This window comes from Berkeleyomyces rouxiae (assembly GCF_048999995.1).
Source record: "Berkeleyomyces rouxiae strain 22BRR77 chromosome Unknown BrBRR77_ptg000004l, whole genome shotgun sequence".
Taxonomy (NCBI): Eukaryota; Fungi; Ascomycota; class Sordariomycetes; order Microascales; family Ceratocystidaceae; genus Berkeleyomyces; species Berkeleyomyces rouxiae.
Window position 1 is genome coordinate 1,435,713 of NW_027396494.1, and position 18,772 is coordinate 1,454,484.

General features: G+C 52.6%; 3 protein-coding genes across 3 annotated transcripts; 2 read left to right on the forward strand and 1 right to left on the reverse strand.

The window, feature by feature from the left end:
• Window positions 1-584: 584 nt before the first annotated feature.
• On the reverse strand, window positions 585-4,251 carry BROUX77_004627 (uncharacterized protein; the record flags this gene model as incomplete). Its single annotated transcript, XM_073749410.1, has 3 exons — window positions 585-688; window positions 801-1,754; window positions 1,824-4,251. 3 exons carry the CDS (start codon window positions 4,249-4,251, stop codon window positions 585-587), a joined length of 3,486 nt encoding a protein of 1,161 aa, XP_073605084.1.
• A 6,205-nt stretch (window positions 4,252-10,456) lies between these two features.
• Window positions 10,457-11,236, forward strand: BROUX77_004628 (uncharacterized protein; the record flags this gene model as incomplete). Its single annotated transcript, XM_073749412.1, has 2 exons — window positions 10,457-10,610; window positions 10,731-11,236. The coding sequence occupies 2 exons, from the start codon at window positions 10,457-10,459 to the stop codon at window positions 11,234-11,236; spliced, it is 660 nt and encodes a 219-aa protein (XP_073605085.1).
• Window positions 11,237-12,152: 916 nt separating this feature from the next.
• BROUX77_004629 (uncharacterized protein) lies at window positions 12,153-16,953 on the forward strand (the record flags this gene model as incomplete). Its single annotated transcript, XM_073749413.1, has 2 exons — window positions 12,153-12,509; window positions 12,613-16,953. 2 exons carry the CDS (start codon window positions 12,153-12,155, stop codon window positions 16,951-16,953), a joined length of 4,698 nt encoding a protein of 1,565 aa, XP_073605086.1.
• Window positions 16,954-18,772: the final 1,819 nt, after the last annotated feature.

Genomic DNA, 18,772 nt, shown 5'->3' on the forward strand with positions numbered 1-18,772 from the left:
CGATGGTAGAAGGGAAGGGGTTCTTCGGGAATAACGCAGAAGCACGCTATGGAAACCAAGGTCGACAAATATAATGTAGTTATACTTTTCATATGTCATTTACTCTAGAATCACGAGGTGAAGGGAGAAAACATCAAGAAAGATCATGCATAGATATAGACGAGAAGCCAATGGGGGAATTTCTACAAACAGAAACAAGACAAAGGGGACGAGAAGCCCCCAAAACAAAGAAAGCAGTGTTTCTTCAACAGAAACGAAACAACATAACGCACACTTCAAGACAAGAAGGGAAACAAAAAAGGGAAAAAGACGATTGACGGTAGCAGAGAAAAGATATCAACAGTATAGAAAAGAAAGAAAAAAACATCCAATGACGAATGTTGAAGATATGTATGGAAGCCCATCATAAAAAAAACCAAGCAGCTAAGCACGTACAGAAAGAAAAAAGATGGGAGAGGAGAAAAAAATGGACATAGAGAAGAAGGGGAAGATCATAAGCCGATCGAAGTGACGGCAAAAGAGAAAGAAAGCAAGGCAAAAAGGAAAAAAAAAGGAAGGAAAAAAAAGAGGCACACGTGCTTCCTTCATCCAATCGTCCATACAGGCGAGCGTACCAGTACCTGGCGGCCCCGGACTTCAACAGCAAGGAACCCCGAGAAACGAATAGTATTAGGGTCGGGGGGCGGAGCTACGGAGACGAAGGCATATTAGTATCAAAAGAGTGGATTCCAAGAGCACAAGACGGTATAACGTCAAGGGCAACATCGCCTGGGATAGAAAAAAAAGGAGACAGAACTTACGCTTCTTTGATTTGTCTTTGTCACCTGCCGCAACCGCAGCTGCGGCGGCTGCGGCGGCGGCCACATTAGCAGCCGTCGTTGCAGCAGCGACATCGGTGGCCTCGCCCGACGCAGCAGTGGCGGCAGCCTCGGCGGCAGCCTCGGCAGCAGCAGTAGCAACGGCGGTAGCAGCTTCAGACTCGACCTTAATAGCTGGCAGGCTAGTCTTTTCGGCGTCCATGAACTGCGGGTCGACCTTGTCGTAGGGCTTGGGCCAGAGCACGGCGACGTCTCTGCTTTCCATGGGCAGGTTGAGGGCGATGCCGACGGCCAGCTCGACAATGGTCAGCACACTGCCCTCGACGTCGGGCGGCGGCGGTTGCACGAGGAAGCCGTGCAGCGTGGCGACGAGCTCCTCACGCTTGGCCTGGATGAACTTGAGCCGATTTTCTTCGGCTGCCGGCGACTGCAGCACGGGGCGCAGGCCCTCGAGCGTGGCCATCCGCCAACTGACCAGCTTGGAAGTGAGCGCGTCCCACTCCTCCTGGCTATTGAAGGTATAGGCTGGTCTGCGCAGGGTGGTGTCGATGTTCTTGAGGGCCTCGCTCAGGCGGCTATCGAGCCCAGGGTGGAAGCACTTTTGGAAGAGACTGTTGAACAGCCATTCGGTGATGACAGCGCGGCCAACGGCCGTCATTTCTTGCTTGCCAGTCTTAAGGGCGTCGGCACTGACAAAAGGCATGATCCAGACAGGCGGCTGGCGCCAATCTTTGCGGATGAGGAAAGACAGATTGGTAACAGCACCAGAGAGGCGGTTGAAGCGGGTAACGTATTCACTGTCGTCTAGAGCAGTGCGAGACTGCGACATGCGTTGGTTGGCAAGGGCATTTTGTAGATGCTCAACCTGGGCCGAAAGCTTGTCGTTTTCCTTTTTGAAATCAAAATAGGCGCGCTTGACGTTTTTATATTTGAGGTCTGGCAGAGGGGGGAGGTTAGCAAGGGGGGAGTCAGACTCAAAAGGACAGGATAGATTTCGAAACATACTCAGACGGTTATATTCTTCCTCGGCGGCTTCCAGCGTAGACGGCTGTGGGCTGCTTGTTCGTCCAGTCTCAACGCTCCCTTCGTAGTTGGGGGCACGATCAGAGGGACGGTAGGCAGGCGGGTTGCTGCCCGAGGGAGCCGAGCCCTGGCTCGACTGGGAAGGCGGCGCGGGCATGTTGTTGGTCCTGAGTTGCTGGGAGGCGGCAGGCGAGATTGGCGAGAGGACCGAGTCGGAGGTGCGGCTGGCAGATTCAATGTCAATAGACCGACGGGGCTGTGACAGTTGCTGCTGGAAGTCGGCAAGCTCGGGCTGCTGTGGGCGGTATATTCCAGGGGCGGGCGCAACAGTGGGGGCAAGAGTTGGTGTGGTGACGTTGAAGGACGGCACGGAATCGACAGGAGATTCCCGAGAGAACTGAGACACGGTGTCAATGGTGTCGTGGAGAGACAGTGAGGACAGGTGTTGGTTGCCGTTGGGGTTGTTGTAAAGGTGGTGCAGCTGGTGGTGGTACTGGCTCGGAGGAGGAGGAGGGTTTGGTGGTGAGTATGGCACAAAATTGGCGTTCGGGTCTTCGGTCAAGGACGGCACGTCGGGCTGCGCGGTCAGATTGACGCTTGTGGACGAAACAGCAGGGCTGTTGAGAGAAGGGCGCTTCTGTGGCTGGTGCGGGAGGTATTGCTGGTGGGTTGAAGCAGAGTCTCTGCGGTATTGGCTCTGAGAGTCGAAGTCGCCGACACCAGGACCGGGAGACTGCTGCAGAAGAGAGGCACTGGAAGACTGGTTGTGGTGGTGGTGGTGATAGGAAAGAGAGTGGGAATGGTGGTGGCCCTGGGACTGGGCAGGGGACTGGCTTTGGCTTGGGGCCTGGCCCTGGTTTTGGCTCTGTGTCCACTGGCTGATGACCGACAACTGGTCGTCGTGGGCGAGTTGTGACAGGCGCTGGGCAGGCGTGCGCAGGCTGGGCGAGGTAGAGGCCGAGGTGCTGATGCGCTTACTGGGACGTCTGGCAAGACCGCCCGTGTTGTTGTAGGTGCTGGGAGGCTTGGACGTAGCCGAGGCCGGGGCAGGAGCGGGAGCGGGGACGGAAGAGGCCGAGAGTGGGACTGAGGGGGAGTCGGGCGACGTGGCAGCGGCGATAACGACCGAAGGAGCAGGGGACAGGGCGCCGTTGGCGGACGAAGGAGCGGTGGTGGCAGCAGCAGTGTTGAGGGGGCTGGAGTTGGTGTCGAGAACCGGGCTGTCGTGGCCAGGCGACACAGGGTTATCGTGGTGGCGCTGGCTGCCGGCGGACTTGAGAAAGTTGCGGAGATTGAACTTGCGGGTCGAGCTGCGCTTGCTATCTTGCACGGGGGGCGGCGGCTGCTCCTGGGGCGGCGGAGGCGGAGACTGCTGGGCCTGGCTGCGGCTGAGGGAGTGGTGGTGAGTCTTGGGCTGGCTCGGGGCAGCGGGCTGGCTCGGGGCAGTTAGGCTGGGAGAAGGGGCTGCAGCCAGGTGGTGATCGTAGTGGGCCTGTTGCTGGTGTTGCTGTAATTGGTCGCGATGGTGTGCGGCGTCAGCGGAGTCGGACAACGAGTAGCGCAGTGGCTGGTCGTCAAACTGGTGCTGGAGCTGGAGTTGGGGCTGCGGTTGGGCAGAGTACGGCGGGTGTTCAGTGTATTTGCCGGGCGGCTGCGGGGCTCCCTGATTGTGGGCCTGATGGAGGTGAGCCTGAGCCTGAGCCTGAGCCTGGGAATCAAGCGAATGGTGGCCTTGGGGCTGGAACGGATGGTGTTGCTGTTGTTGCAGACGAGGGCTCTGCTGTTGGTGTTGCTGTTGATACTGAAACGACTGCTGCTGTTGTTGTTGTTGCTGCTGCTGCTGCTGCTGCTGCTGAAGCGTCGATGGTGAAAGAAGCATCGCCGATCCAGGGTCTTCGGTCTTGGACGAGTGAGGGGTTTTAGGATGCCCGGCTGGTGTCGCGGCTTCACTGGTGGCCTGGTTGATGCCTTGAAGCTGCAGTTTAGGCGGTAGCAGTCCAGGCCCAGCAGCTGGAGGCCCTGAAGCCCCGGAGCCTACAGGCGGGGACAGCACTACATCCAGCATGCTAAACGGGGTGGCTAGGGGGGTTCCTGTGCCGTCGACGCTTGTACCACCACCTAAAACCAGGGACTGTCTGGGCCTGGCCGCTGGGACAGCAGAGGAGTCATTGTGGAGCTGTTGCTGCGGGGGGTACTGCTGGTGGGGGTGCTGCGGGTGCTGTTGAGTCTGCTGAGACTGCTGCTGAGGGCGCTGTAGCGGTTGCGCTACAGGCGGTTCTGCAGCACTTGACCCCGCTGTAGCTTCAGGAGATGTCACATCGGGTGCCTGTTGCGAGCCTGGGCTTGGCTCTATAGCATTCTGTGACTTGTTGCTGTGGCGGCCCAGAGGAAACCGGAAGCCTTTGCCCATGATGAACTATACTTTTCTTATCCCACAAAACGCCTTCTTTATGAGACGTGTGCCGTTTTCTCTTGGATTCTCGCTATTTTTATCCCAAAACAAGGACAGAACAGATCTCAGGCAACGAAGAAAAATTCAGGCTTAGGGCTGGGAGAGGGCTGAAGGGATAAAGACAACAGGAAGATCACGGCTAGCCAGTCAAAAGAGAAACAAGGCGAGGCTTCAGCTTCGTCTTCAGAAGAGAGAAAAAAGAAAGGCCGGCGGTGGTAAAAAGAATTGGGGCAAAGGAGAAACAAAGAGGGGGATGGTTCAAGGTTGGATTTGGCGGTGGCAGCGCAAGAGAGGAAGCCCAATCCAATCACAGGAACAGGATGAAGAAGGGGACAGAAGCGGGAAAAAAAGCGACTCAAAAAGAAGGGGCAGCCGGGAACGAGAGGACACGAGAGGGCGAGCAGGTGGACAGGTGAGGAGAAGAGGGCTTCCTTTTCCTTGATTTCTCGGCTTCTGGCCTCTATGTACAGTTGGTACCAAAAAGTCCTTAACCACCCTAAAACTACACCAAGACTACATCACAACACTGTAAACTTGATTGATGTATTTCTCGACCAAATGAATGTTAATGTGGTCAAATGATATATCAAATGAAAGCTGTGGTTTTGCTGTTTAATAATCTGCACATAACATATGGTGTTCGATGCATTCACATAGCCTTTCTTCCATCAATACCTTGCACCTAGTAATCATGTCCTGGGGGATAGCCTTCCGCGTTTCCTCGGCGCACCTTCGAAGTTTGACCTTTTCGGCCTCATTACCCTCATGGTCCTTGAGGTGAGAAGGCACTGATTACAATGTGCCCTTTAGAACACTTCAAACGGCCTTGTGGTAGTTTTTATCTTGGAAGCTTGACGGTCAACCTATCACCTTGGTTCTGGACTTGTTCACCAACACCTACACAACCTTCAACCACGTTTCAACCACGACAACTTTTGAGCAAAAAGTCTTGCAGGTCATCTTCTTCAGTGTCTCTTATATCATGATTTTAGAAAATATCAACAATTACGGTGTTCTGTTTCATGTCTCGGCGTCAAGAATGAGATGGTCGACGTAGCATAGAATCGAGGCGATGGGCTAGCCGCCAAACCTCCTATATAAAAGCTTCCACGAGACTGTTTGAAGTGTTTTAAAGGCCACACTATAACCAGGGCCTTCTCACCTCAAGGACCATGAGGGTAATGAGGCCGAAAAGGTCAAACTTCGAAGGTGCGCCGAGGAAACGCGGAAGGCTATCCCCCAGGACATGATTACTAGGTGCAAGGTATTGATGGAAGAAAGGCTATGTGAATGCATCGAACACCATATGTTATGTGCAGATTATTAAACAGCAAAACCACAACTTTCATTTGATATATCATTTGACCACATTAACATTCATTTGGTCGACAAATACATCAATCAAGTTTACAGTGTTGTGATGTAGTCTTGGTGTAGTTTTAGGATGGATAGAGACTTTTTGATACCCACTGTACATAGGTATGTAGGTGGGTGGTGCCTTCTAACAGCCGCGGCGATGATGGTGGACTGGAGTCTGCACAGTACAGGTCACTGTTGTCTACAATCTCTGTTGCATGTATTGCAGTGGTGCCCGCGCTGCAGTTATGCCATGTAGCAAATGGTAATTAGTTGGTAGCAACTGGCTAGTAGTGATTAGCTGTTGTAGTAGTGGCCCTATACATACGCGTGCTGCTGCTTCTCTTCTCTTCTTCTTCTGGGTTCAAGGGGGATTCAATCTCCATAAGCCGTTCCTCGAGCTGCAAGCGAGCACCTGAAATAGAAGCACACTACTTGAACTCATTTCTTTGCTTCTAGTCGGGACTTTGTTTGGGACCAGGATGTAGGATGCGGGAAAGGCCTCACTCTGGAGAGGGGGCCACACAGAAAGCAAAAGAAAGCAATAATAGTGGCAGCTAGCTATGTACTGTACATACATACATACGGATACAAGCACTGTAGCTACGACCTGTAGGCAGACGATATCAGAGATTAAAGGAGCTCCCGCCGAGATAACAGACTGTGTCTGTCTATATCTATCCAGTCGTAGGCTCCAAATTCGTCACCCGTCCAAATTCTCCTCACCGAGTCACCGAGGCCAAGCCTCAAGGCCTGTGTGCCGGGTTTCCTTGTACCCTGTGTACAGACCCACGTTCTTTTTTGCCCCAAAACACAGAGCCGCTCCCGCCCACTGCTGGCTACTATGTGCCCTACTACATCTGTGCTTCCAGCACCCCTCTTCTTGTTGGCCTCAGCCCTGCCTCGCAGGCTGAACCCATTTCCAACGCCCTAGTCTCGGGAACTTGCGATTTCTATTAGTCAGCGGCTCTTGCACTACTTTGTTTCTTTTCCGCTCTCCTCCGCTCTCCTCCGCTCTGCCCCTCTGCCCGCCTCTGACCGTCTGATTATCTGCTGCTTTGCTGCTATTTCCCCGGCAAACAGGTAAAACTTGTGTAAAAGTTAATAACGAGCCTTGCTAACGTCCCCTCTTCTGCCAACCCAAAAGCCTCATCCCGAAGACGGTCTGTGGACGTTGTGGGTGTCATTGTACTAAAAATAGAATTGCTGGTAATGTAATATAACAAGGTCAGTTATACTTGTCTTGTTTGTGACTCCAACAGGCCCTTGCTCGGCAAGCTAGCCTTGTTTCTGCTGTTTCTCAGTCGGTCCTTTCGGTTTTGTTTCAATGTCTTGGCTTGTAGCTAGTTATCAATCGATCTCATGTGCTTGTATAATTCCGGCCATTCTCGTCTCAAGGGAGGGTTCCAAGTCAATGAGCAGAAAACCAAGATCTTGTCCCTAACTATGGGCCAGCCTATCTTGTGCTACACAAGTAGCTAACTGGTGTATTTGCACAGTAACTAAATGTAGCTTCATCGGCTTCATCCGTGCTCCGATGAGTTGCTAACAATGCACCGACTAACCCTTACCGCAGCTCCGTCTGCCCTTTCTCCGGATCATTTTATTTCCACTGCCCGGCTCAAGGCTTTTCCACATTTGTACTCGTGCAACTAGCCGCCTTGCCGAGCCCAGATCGCCTGTGATGTTGCACAAGCATGTTTGTAAGTCGCAGCAGCTACTAGTACATTCCACAATTGTCCGGGCCCTTGACCACACTTATGCTTCCACCCGCACATAAATCCCCGCCACACCTCGTTATCGCCTGTCACACAGACTCAAGATTCCAACGACCCTCTGGGAACAATCCAAGATTCAAAAAGGCGCTAGCCAGAGATGCCGGCTATGTTGCATGACGGGAGGGGCTGGAGAGAAAGAGCCTCGCTCCGGCTATTTGGCTCTTCTACCCCTGTAAAAGTACACATATAAGCATAGTTATCCATCGCAGCGTGTACTTCCTAACACGGGCAGTATTGCATCATGACATCCCGTTACACGGGACGTTCCAAATATAGAAGTCATTTAGCACTCCTCGTCGGAACAATAAACACAAACCAATATACAAGTACTGCGAGGGGAGGCGTGTGCGATAGAGGTATAGGGTTTGAATCCCGTCTAATACTCGAATATATAAAGAGAATAGAAAAACGCAGACAGGGCACCGGGCTTACGGTGTCCGTCCTTACCCCTCGCGGTTAGGCCTAAAGGAGCAATCTTGCAGAGCCGTGCAGGTCCGCTATGCAAAAGCACAAATACACACATACAGTGTATAACTCCTTATACTTGTACATCAATGGAAATCCAACAGGTGGAAGCCACAGCCAATAAAAGGCAAACTTGAACTTTTCCACAGTCGCTTCATCTACCCCTCGGCTCGATTCTCGCTACGGGAGGCACAACCTCATACTTGTACATGTATGTATGTATGTACATACATATACGGCTGGGATGGGCGAAGCAGACACAAGCCTGTCCTACCCGATCTTTCCTCGCAAAAGAGTGGACAAAAAGAGAACGGGAAGTCGACAGGAAACAGAAGAGTGTGACTAGCTGCGATTCGACAACGTCACACTACAGATCTCGTTTAGAGGCCGGAGGGCAGAGGGCAGTGAACATGTGTGTCCATGTGTATGTGCAGGTGGGATAGTACACACGAAAGTAACACACATGATCCCATGGCTCAGATGACATTCGGTCGACCGTGACGAGGAAGAGACTGTGAGTGAGAAAGGGCCACTATGAGACCAGAGTAGAGAGAGGAGTGAAGAGTCTGCTCCCTCTCTCCTGTTAATTCAGGAAAACATGCATACAAGTCCACATGGGAGTATGTACGTACGGACATACATACATGCTCTACAATGTGTGAGAAGCACAGATACTTGGTTCACTTCTATTGTAATTGATATCATCCGAAGCTTCCGCCCTTGTTTCTTTTTGCGTTGCAGCGTAGCTGCAAGCCAAGTATATACTGTACGTAACATGGTTGTATGCAAACATGAACATAGGCCCCCAGAGGCAAAGAAAACAAAAGAAAATTGAATGAGTGCATCGAAGGCTATCACAAACAAGGCTTGCTTACTTCATATAATTAAGTATTGCGACGTCTGAGCCAGAACGAACTGCTTAGCCTGACACTGGAAATAAAGATGGCAAAGACAAGGGTATAGGACAAAGGAAGAGATAGGGAAGGCCTGGGAGGGCTTGACAGACGCTGTGATGGCAAACAAGTCCGTGTAAATGAAAGGAATTATGCTCGGCGATTAGGATGGTTTTTTTTCTTCCTTTTTTTTTTTTCCCTCACCCGGCTTCACCTACTCCTCCGACTCCTTCACGGGGGCTGAGAGGCTTCCGGATGACTGCAGATCACAGCCTACCCAAATTGGCTTACGGCCTCAAGTCCATACCGGGGTTGCAAGTAGTAGTTAGTAGAGGGAAGCTAGCTCTCTGTGTGTGACCACAAAGTCCGCGCGATGGCCCACCGGCGATATATACGTACAAGCTCTCAAAAATTACGGGTAATCTCCACTATGCGCATGTGCACTTACAAACGCTAGAATGCTTGCCAGCTGATTGATGCCCGTCCCGTATGCTCCCAAGACCAGGGCGGTCTGGCCATCACAAGCTGGAGATTCAGATGCATGGACACGGGCTGACCTAAGGCCAGCACACCACAGCCAAAGCACACAGACACTTTTCTTCGCAGAAAAGCAACAGTCCGAAATCACCAAAACCGTCGCCGGAAGAAACACAAAGACCGGCGCTCTTCCACTCGGGCCTTCGTCCCAGTCATTCCACTCCCAACAGCCCAGCAGGCTGCTGATGTCTTGCTGTATTCTCGTCATAAACTTGCACACAGGCCAGCCGAGTCCCCGCTCTCCCACCCCCGAGGCCCATGCACACACCACTCAAGTCCGCCGTTCCACGATGTTCTACCTACGGACTCACGCATGCATGACACAGGCTTAGCCTTAGCCCACAATCTAGAATCCCAGAGGCAAAAAAATACCAGGATAAAAGCCCGTTCCCCCGGCCTTGGCTTGCGTTTGTGTAAGTAATTTTTGCAAGCCCGTGCTGGAATCAGCTTAGATTTTGGGGGAACTCTCGGATCGACATGCGGTGCGTTTATTCCCGCCTAGGATTTCAGGGAAGACACAAGCCCACTCACTGGTAGAAAGACAAGAAAGAGACCAGGAGAGCACGCACGAAGCACTGAGAGTATACCCGTATTCACATGGACAAACAGGTAACTTGATATACATGCAAAGTTACCAAGGCCGGAAATCGAAGGCCCAATCAAAAGGTCCGCGACCAGTTAGGCGCGAGAAATGAACACAACAATTAACTAGTTAGTTAACGGTAAATTCGACATGACATGTGGCTGGCAGGAAACAAATCTGCACTTGTGCATGCTTGGTGTTTTGCGGGCACGGCCACAGAAACAACGGAACCGCAGAAAGCAGGCTCTGGCAATGGCCGATGCCCAAGGCGGACAGCCAGACCAGCTCGTGGTGCAAGTCAGAGCCGTCGTAGTATAAAGACCTCGCCGGCCTCGATGCCTTAGGGGAGGAGACTTGCTGTTTGCTATTCACCACACACACACTCATCTCTTCAAAGCTCTTGCTTGCTTACTTTCATACGCACATATTCTAGTCTAATAACCGTCTCTCTTGGCTTCTTGTCTACCATTTTCGTCGTCTACTTCTCATAGACCTCAAGTCTCCATCTGCTACATCTTCCATCTCTACATCTAATCTTCACATCCGCAACAATGCTCTGCTCTGCTGCTCTCCTTCTTTCCATGGCCGCTGCCGCCTTCGCCACCCCCATTCCTCCTGCCATCAAGGCCGTCGAGATTCACAACATGGACCTGGCTTGCAAAAAGGCCAACCCTGATGATGCTCTGTACAGCTGCACCTTGACATGTAAGTCGACAAGTCGAACACAAAAAGAGCCCCACCAGAATTGATACTCTCAAGACCCCCATTTGACACCCAGTAACTCTAATTCGCACGGCCCCAACCACCAACTAACACTCCAACTAGACATCTTCCACGATCCTAACGCCCTAGTTACGTCTCCCTCGGTCGAGCCTACCACTACCTGCTCCCACACTTGGGAGTGGGATGGTGTGACCGCTGACAATGGCCCCCTCAACAACTACAACTCGGAGAAAGCCTACTGCTTCAACAACTTCATCAACCGCTCCGTGTACTCGACTCTGGTCAAGTTTGCCTCACCATCTGAGATCAGCCTTGAGATTGGCTCTACCTTCTACTACGATGAGTATATCTTCCGCAAGATCCTGCATCTCACATACTCTACGCCTTGGCCCCATACTAACAATCCCTGCAGAAACGACAAGAAGAGCATCAGAAACCTCTTCATCAACGCCGTGCCAGCTGCACTGAAGTCTACCTCGGACACTGAGACCTACAAGACCTGGTCCAACTCCAACCAGCAAATCTTCACCATCATCGGCATGACTGGCCCTGCCTTGGAGCAGCCCGTCCGCACTTCGCCGCCCGCGAGCCCCGGTCCCCGCGCATAAATGCGCCGGACAGGCTGGACAGACTGACTAAGCAAAATATGTAATACGGGACTCAAAGCCCAGGCACGCTCCTAAATCGGCGCAATAATGAACCGCTTGACGGACTACGATGATGAACGACGGAACAAGGCCCTTTGTCGAAAGAGCTTAATTATGGGAAAACGGGGAAGGTTTTCTTTTCTTTTTTTCCTTTTTATGGGGCTTATTAGTAATAATACAATTTGTTTTTCTGCTGTTCACCCTGGCTTTGCTGGACCCTAATAATATGCATCACGTGTCGTTCCAAGTTTGCGACAATTTCCCAACTTCCTAATTCAGTGGCTTACAAACATCAATTCAACTCGCGGCCTACTAGTGCTGGTATTTTTCTTGCCTTGATGTTTCAACCATTTAAATTCTCCCTCCATCTTGCTCCTCAAAACTTGCCTCCATCACGAAGTGGCTGCTGCCATCGTGTTTCCATCTCAGCTACCTTCACTCAGCGGCGTTTCCTTGTTTGTTTTTGAAAAAAGATCTAAAAGCCGCCGTGTTTCTCCTTGTCTCTGCTGTCTTCTTGTTCTCTTGGCGTAGCGCTACAGGGTCCAAGTGTCCAGAGGCTGCATTATTTGCGACGCCAAAGCTGTGCGCAAATTTAGGCCTTGATGAGCATCGATGGTCACTCTTTGACTAGCTCCCGCCCGCTTGCTTGACGTGACTTTTGTCTTCGTTCGTACTTTTCCCTCCGACCGGCATTGGTTTCCCCTCCTGGCTGGACTTCCAGATAACCACCCACACATTCAACGATCCTGTTTACTACGGATCCTTTCATCACCGCCCGTTCATACCAAGCGCATTGATTGCGTCACCGCCCTGCCCCTGAGATATATCTGCTTGAATCTTTTGGTCTCGAGCCTGAGAGCTTCCTGCACTAGAAGCTATGAGCGGCTTCAGTGACTCGCTCTTTGCTTGGACTCAACGCAGTGCCTCTAGCCAGCGCGTTTTAGCCTCCGGCTCGCTGTCGGGGCTGCACTCCCCGGTGCCCATTTCGCATGGCTATATGACGTCGCTGGCCCCTTCTCGGGCCGGTGTACTGCGCCAGCCGTTTTGCGGCAACGCCGAAGGCTGGGGTCCGTTGAGTCCAGTGCGCTACGATTTCACTCCTTGCTTTATCGATGTGTCCGTCATGGCCGTCGCCCTATTCGGCGTGCTTGTCGGTGCACTAGCTGTGGCCTGGCTGTTGAAGCGGACACAGGTCGCGAGTGTAGCCAAAGACTGGCATTTTTGGGTGAAGCAGGTAAGCTTTTTTTTTTTGCATTTTACGTTTTCTGATCTTCCCCCAAGCTCCCCCTACGTAATCAAGGCCTCTTAGCTAACATATAACCCGCCTGCTTTCACAGACTATCCTCGTCGGCATCATCGGAACATCTATCTTGCAATTGGTCCTGCAAGCTCTTTCCTACGGCAAATCGTGGTACTGGGACTTCCGCGTCTGGACGTCAACCACAAATACCCTTGCTCTTTGTGTAGTCTTCTATATTCAATGGCTGGAACATTCGCGCATGCGCAATCCCAACGGCGTTGTGCTCTTCTACTGGCTTTTCCTTCTTGTTGTTCTGGCCATCAAACTGCGGTCGCTGGTATCGCAGCAGGTACACTCTGATTCCCCCGCCTACTTTGTTTTGTACTGCGTTGGTGCTGGCCTTTGTGTAATTGAGTTTCTGCTGGAGTGGCTATGGCCACGCAAGAATAGCTCATATGAGGCCTTGATCGACGAGGAAGAATGCCCGCTCGAGTATGCCAATGTGTTTTCCATCCTCACCTTTGGATGGATGACTCCCCTGATGCGCTACGGCTACAAGGAGTACCTGACTGAAGACGATTTGTGGGCTCTTGCGCGCGACGACAACACCAAGACAACCGGTGCTGCTTTCAACAAGGCCTGGAACCACGAACTCAAGACCAAGACGCGCCCCAATCTGTGGCTGGTTCTGCTGCGTGCCTATGGCGGACCCTACATGCTGGGCGCTATTTTTAAGATTGGTAACGACGTCGCTCAATACATGCAGCCGCAACTGCTGCGCATCTTGATTGGTTTTGTGGCCTCGTACTCGCGCAAGGATGGCGGTGAGCCTGAGCCTGTCATTAAGGGTGCCGCCGTTGCTCTTGGCATGTTTGCTGTTGCCGTATTCCAGACAGCCATGGTGCACCAATATTTCCAGCGGGCCTTTGTTGCCGGCATGCGCATCAAGGGAGGTCTTACCTCGGCCATTTACAGAAAGTCGATGAAGCTGTCCAATGAGGGCCGCTCAACCAAGACTACTGGTGACATTGTTAACTACATGGCAGTTGATGCTCAGCGTATGCAGGACCTGACACAGTTTGGCCAGATGCTGTGGTCCGCACCCTTCCAAATTATCATCTGCATGTGGTCGCTCTATGATCTAGTGGGCTGGTCAATGTTGGCTGGTATTGCCGTCATGATTGTCATGCTGCCCATCAACGGTGTCATTTCTAAAATTATGCGGAACTTGCAAAAGGAGCAGATGAAGGTCAAGGACTCGCGGTCAAGACTGATTACTGAGATCATTAACAACATGAAGAGCATCAAGCTATACGCATGGGGAACTGCCTTCATGAACAAGCTTAACCATGTCAGAAACGACCAGGAGCTCAAGAATCTGCGAAAGATTGGTGCTACTCAGGCTCTCGCCAACTTCACCTGGAACACGGCTCCCTTCTTTGTTTCCTGCTCTACCTTTGCCGTTTTTGTCCTGACTCACGATCGTCCTCTGACTACTGACATTGTTTTCCCTGCTCTGGCCCTGTTCAACCTACTCAACTTCCCGCTGGCGATTTTACCCATGGTCATTACGGCTATTGTCGAGGCTTCCGTTGCTGTTGGCCGTATTACTGACTTCCTTGTTGCCGACGAACTCCAGTCTGATGCAGTCGTTTTCGGCCCCCCTCCTACTGAGATGGGAGAAGAAACTGTCATTATCCGTGACGCCGTGTTCTCATGGGACCGCCACCAGGACAAGGATGTTCTCACAGATATCAACTTCACTACCTACAAGGGTGAGCTGTCATGCATTGTCGGCCGCGTTGGTACAGGAAAGTCGTCATTCCTGCAGGCTATGCTTGGTGATTTGTACAAGACGCGAGGAAATGTTGAAGTACGCGGATCTGTGGCATACGTAGCACAGCAGGCTTGGATTCTCAACGCTACTGTCAAAGAAAACATTGTTTTTGGGTACCGATTTGATCCCGAATTCTACGAGCGTACTGTCAAAGCTTGTGCCTTGCTCGACGACTTTGCTCAACTGCCAGACGGTGATGAGACATATGTTGGCGAGCGTGGCATTTCTCTGAGCGGTGGTCAAAAGGCTCGTGTTGCACTAGCTCGTGCGGTTTATGCTCGCGCTGACATCTACCTGCTGGATGATGTGCTGTCTGCTGTTGATTCGCATGTTGGCAAGCACATTATCGATAATGTCCTTGGTCCGCGTGGTCTGCTCAACACCAAGACGCGTATTTTGGCTACCAATTCAATCCCTGTTCTTCGCGAGGCTAGCTACATTACTCTCCTACGCGAGGGCCGCATTACCGAGAACGGCACATTCAAACAGCTCATGGCTATGAAGGGGCTGGTATTTGACTTACTTAGGACGGCTGGTCACGATAGCTCCAACACGGCAAGTGAAACTTCCACCATTGCTGGCGCCGACAACGGCAAGTCTCCCGTTGAGTCTGAAGTCGAGGAAGCTGAAGATGTGCCCGAGTTGAAGCCCATCAAGTCCAACACTAAGGCCAAGGGCAAAATGCGGTCTAGCAGCATCAACACTCTGCGGAGAGCAAGTGCGGCTAGCTTCCGGGGCCCTCGTGGCAAGATGTCAGATGAAGAGGGGTCATCAAGCAAGAAGACGGGACAGACCAAAGAAAACTCGGAAAAGGGCAACGTCAAGTTCCAGGTCTACATGGAGTATGCACGCAGTAATAACCTTGTTGCTGTTGCTATGTATATTCTGGCGTTGGTATTCGCACAGATGGCCAACATAGGAGGCTCAGTGTGGCTGAAGAAATGGTCAGAGAGCAACGCCGAGAATGGATATAACGCAGCTATTGGCAGATTCCTCGGCATCTACTTTGTCTTTGGAGTGGGCTCATCAGTGCTGACCATGATTCAAACGCTGGTTCTGTGGATCTTTTGCTCGATCGAGGCGTCTCGCAAGCTGCACGAGAAAATGGCTACCGCGATTTTCCGGGCACCCATGAGCTTCTTTGACGTGACGCCCGCTGGCCGCATTCTCAACCGATTCTCTAGTGATATCTACAAGATTGATGAGCTTCTGGCCCGGACCTTCAACATGTTGTTCGTCAACGGTGCGCGGTCCATTTTCACTCTGATCATCATTTCCATCTCAACGCCGGCTTTCATGCTACTCATTCTACCCCTGACGTTTATGTACATGTATATTCAAAAGTACTATCTCCGCACTTCTCGTGAGCTGAAGCGCCTTAACTCGGTCAGCCGCTCGCCTGTATATGCGCATTTCCAGGAGACTCTCGGTGGCACTTCTACGATTCGTGCATACGGTCAACAGAATCGCTTTGAACAGGAGAATGAGTGGCGAGTGGACGCCAATCTGCGTGCTTTTTTCCCTTCCATCTCATCTAACCGGTGGCTTGCGATTCGCCTCGAGTTTATCGGAGCCCTGGTGATTCTTGCTGCGGCTGGCTTCTCCATTATTTCTGTGACGAGCGGCTCGGAGCTGAGTTCTGGCATGGTTGGTTTGGCTATGGCCTATGCGCTGCAGATTGTGACGTCTCTCAACTGGATTGTGCGTCAGTCAGTTGAAGTCGAGACAAATATTGTCTCTGTCGAGCGTGTGCTTGAGTACGCGGGGATTAAGAGCGAGGCACCTGATATTGTCCCTGACCACCGCCCCCCGGCTGCCTGGCCGGCAAAGGGCGCGTTAGAGTTTAACAACTACAGCGCGCGCTACCGCGACGGGCTAGACCTGGTGCTAAAGGATATTACACTGGACATCAAGTCTCATGAAAAGATTGGTGTGGTGGGTCGCACGGGAGCCGGCAAATCATCACTGACTCTTGCACTCTTCCGCATCATCGAGCCGGCCACGGGCAACATTTCGCTCGACAACATTAACACGTCGTCTATTGGGCTGCTTGACCTTCGACGACGCCTGGCCATCATCCCGCAAGACGCGGCTCTCTTTGAGGGCACAGTGCGCGACAATCTCGACCCTGGACACGTGCACTATGACTCGGAACTGTGGAGTGTGCTGGAACACGCGCGCCTCAAGGATCATGTGATGAGCATGCCGGGCCAGCTGGACGCACGCATCCAGGAGGCCGGAGCCAACCTGTCGCAGGGTCAACGGCAGCTCATCTCGTTAGCACGCGCGATGCTGACGCCGTCCAACATTCTGGTGCTCGACGAAGCAACGGCAGCCGTGGACGTAGAGACGGATGCGCTGTTGCAGGAAACGCTGCGGTCGCCCATGTTTTCGCACCGCACCATCATCACGGTCGCGCACCGCATCAACACCATCATCGACTCCGACCGCGTCGTCGTCTTGGATAAGGGCCGGGTCGCCGAGTTTGGCACGCCCGACGAGCTGCTGCGCGATACGCAGGGCATCTTCTACGGGCTAGTCAAGCAGTCGGGTCTGTTGGAGGGCGAGCAGGGGTCATCGTCGACGACGACGGAGGCCTGAAGCGCCAGGCTGTGATAAGTTTCAAGGAGAATGAGAGGGGAAATGTTGAAGTGGTGGCAAGAGAAATACAAGATTAGAATGGAGGCGCTGAAGATGCAATGTCGAGACATGAGAGTTGGATATATCGCGCTGCTAATATTACACATTCATACAATACGTACATACACACAATAATCTATGCTGCAAACGGCCAGCAGAACGGAGGTAGATGATGGGTGATGTTTACATGTCTATATCGGTATGCCTGTAGTTGTGTATTAGGGTATAGCCATGAAATCTGCTAAGAGAAAGGGCGGAGGAGGCGAGGGTTCACCTCTTATCAACATGCTGAAGAAGCCCTCCAACGCCCAAGAAACAGTCTCACTGCTGAGTAACCCGAGCCCGAGCCGGAAGAACAACAGTCATTCCTCGGAATCACATTTGGTCAGCGGGTAAAGGGGTAGCCAACAAAAAGAAAAAGAAATGTGCAGGCCAAGCATCTCCAAGTTCTGCACGATGCGGGCCCAGTCCGAAACAAAAGACCAGGCGCGCAGAGAGCTACCGCCAGGAAGCTGTCAGTCAGTCTGGATAAGCAGACACAGGGCTTGAAAGTAGACGCATGCAAGCTTCCTCTGCCTGCATCGGCCGCCGCGTCTGTGGGACCCCAAGAGAGACAGACAGACAGACAAGCCCACGGTTGGGCGGTAGGTGCGGCTCGCGCGCTCGGCTTTTGGCGGCACAGACACGATCAGGATATTGGGCTGATTGTCTTCGACGAATGGGGTATACGAGGGGCGGGACTGGGGGAGGGGTTCTTTTTTCTGTTGGGTCTCGGGCGGACTAGCACGAGTAGCAGTTATGTGTATACTACGGCTTAGTGTAAGTGCCACAGCCTGGGATCATGCACAAGCAAACACAAGCGCCAGGGCCTGCGTCTCACGCCTGGCATCGCGGCCCCAAAACAAGAACAAAGCCCCGCTGCCATCGCTTCCCTTGTGCATTGTCTCCCAGGGCCTGGTCCCGGGCTTCGCGCGCTCGGCCTCGAGGTCCTTGTCTACCGGGCGGCCGGACGGCGCCCATCGCGGCATCGCCAACACGCACAGACGCCCTCAAGAGCAACAAAGCGAATAACAATAATAATAACAATAAAACACAGACACGGCCCAGCAGCTCTGGCGCAACAAAAAAGAAAAGCAAAGCAAGGGGCCCTCTTCCACGACTCCTTGCTTTCCCTGCAGCAATGCCGTCGTTGTCTCATAGCTGCCTCTTCCAGTCTAGCTTGTCCGCGCCCCTCTGCTGCCCCCTTCTCTGCGTGCCCGGCTTCTGGGCGTGGCTTCTGCAAGGTCGACTCTGGTCTGGCTGGTCTGGTCTGCTCGGTTCTGCTCTACTCTACTCGCCGCTCTCTGCTTCGCTGCTCTGCTTCCTCGCTGCTACGTGCCCCTATGCACGCACGGCACGCCAAAAGAAAACACCCCTCGCCCCTCCAAACCAGTCAGTCCATCCATCTCCTGGTGTGCCGCGAATGCTTACATGCAACCAAGTGCCCGTGGCTCTTTGTCCGGGGGGCTGTCCGTTCGCCATGCACAACGTCACACAGCAGTTGGGCCGCTTATACCAGATCTGATACATCACTCTTGGCCCGCCCTGATGGCTGATGGCGGCCGTCCATTTATGTCTTTGACATGTGGCACCACAGCTTCGCGGGGCTCGGCGCTCAGCTCGCCCATGCAAGAAGCCAGAAACAAGACACAAAAGAAGCCAGCACTCCGTGTTCCAGAGTGCCGCCACAGCGAACTCTCGTGGCCGTGATCAGGCCCCTCGCTCCCTCTCCTCCCCAAGT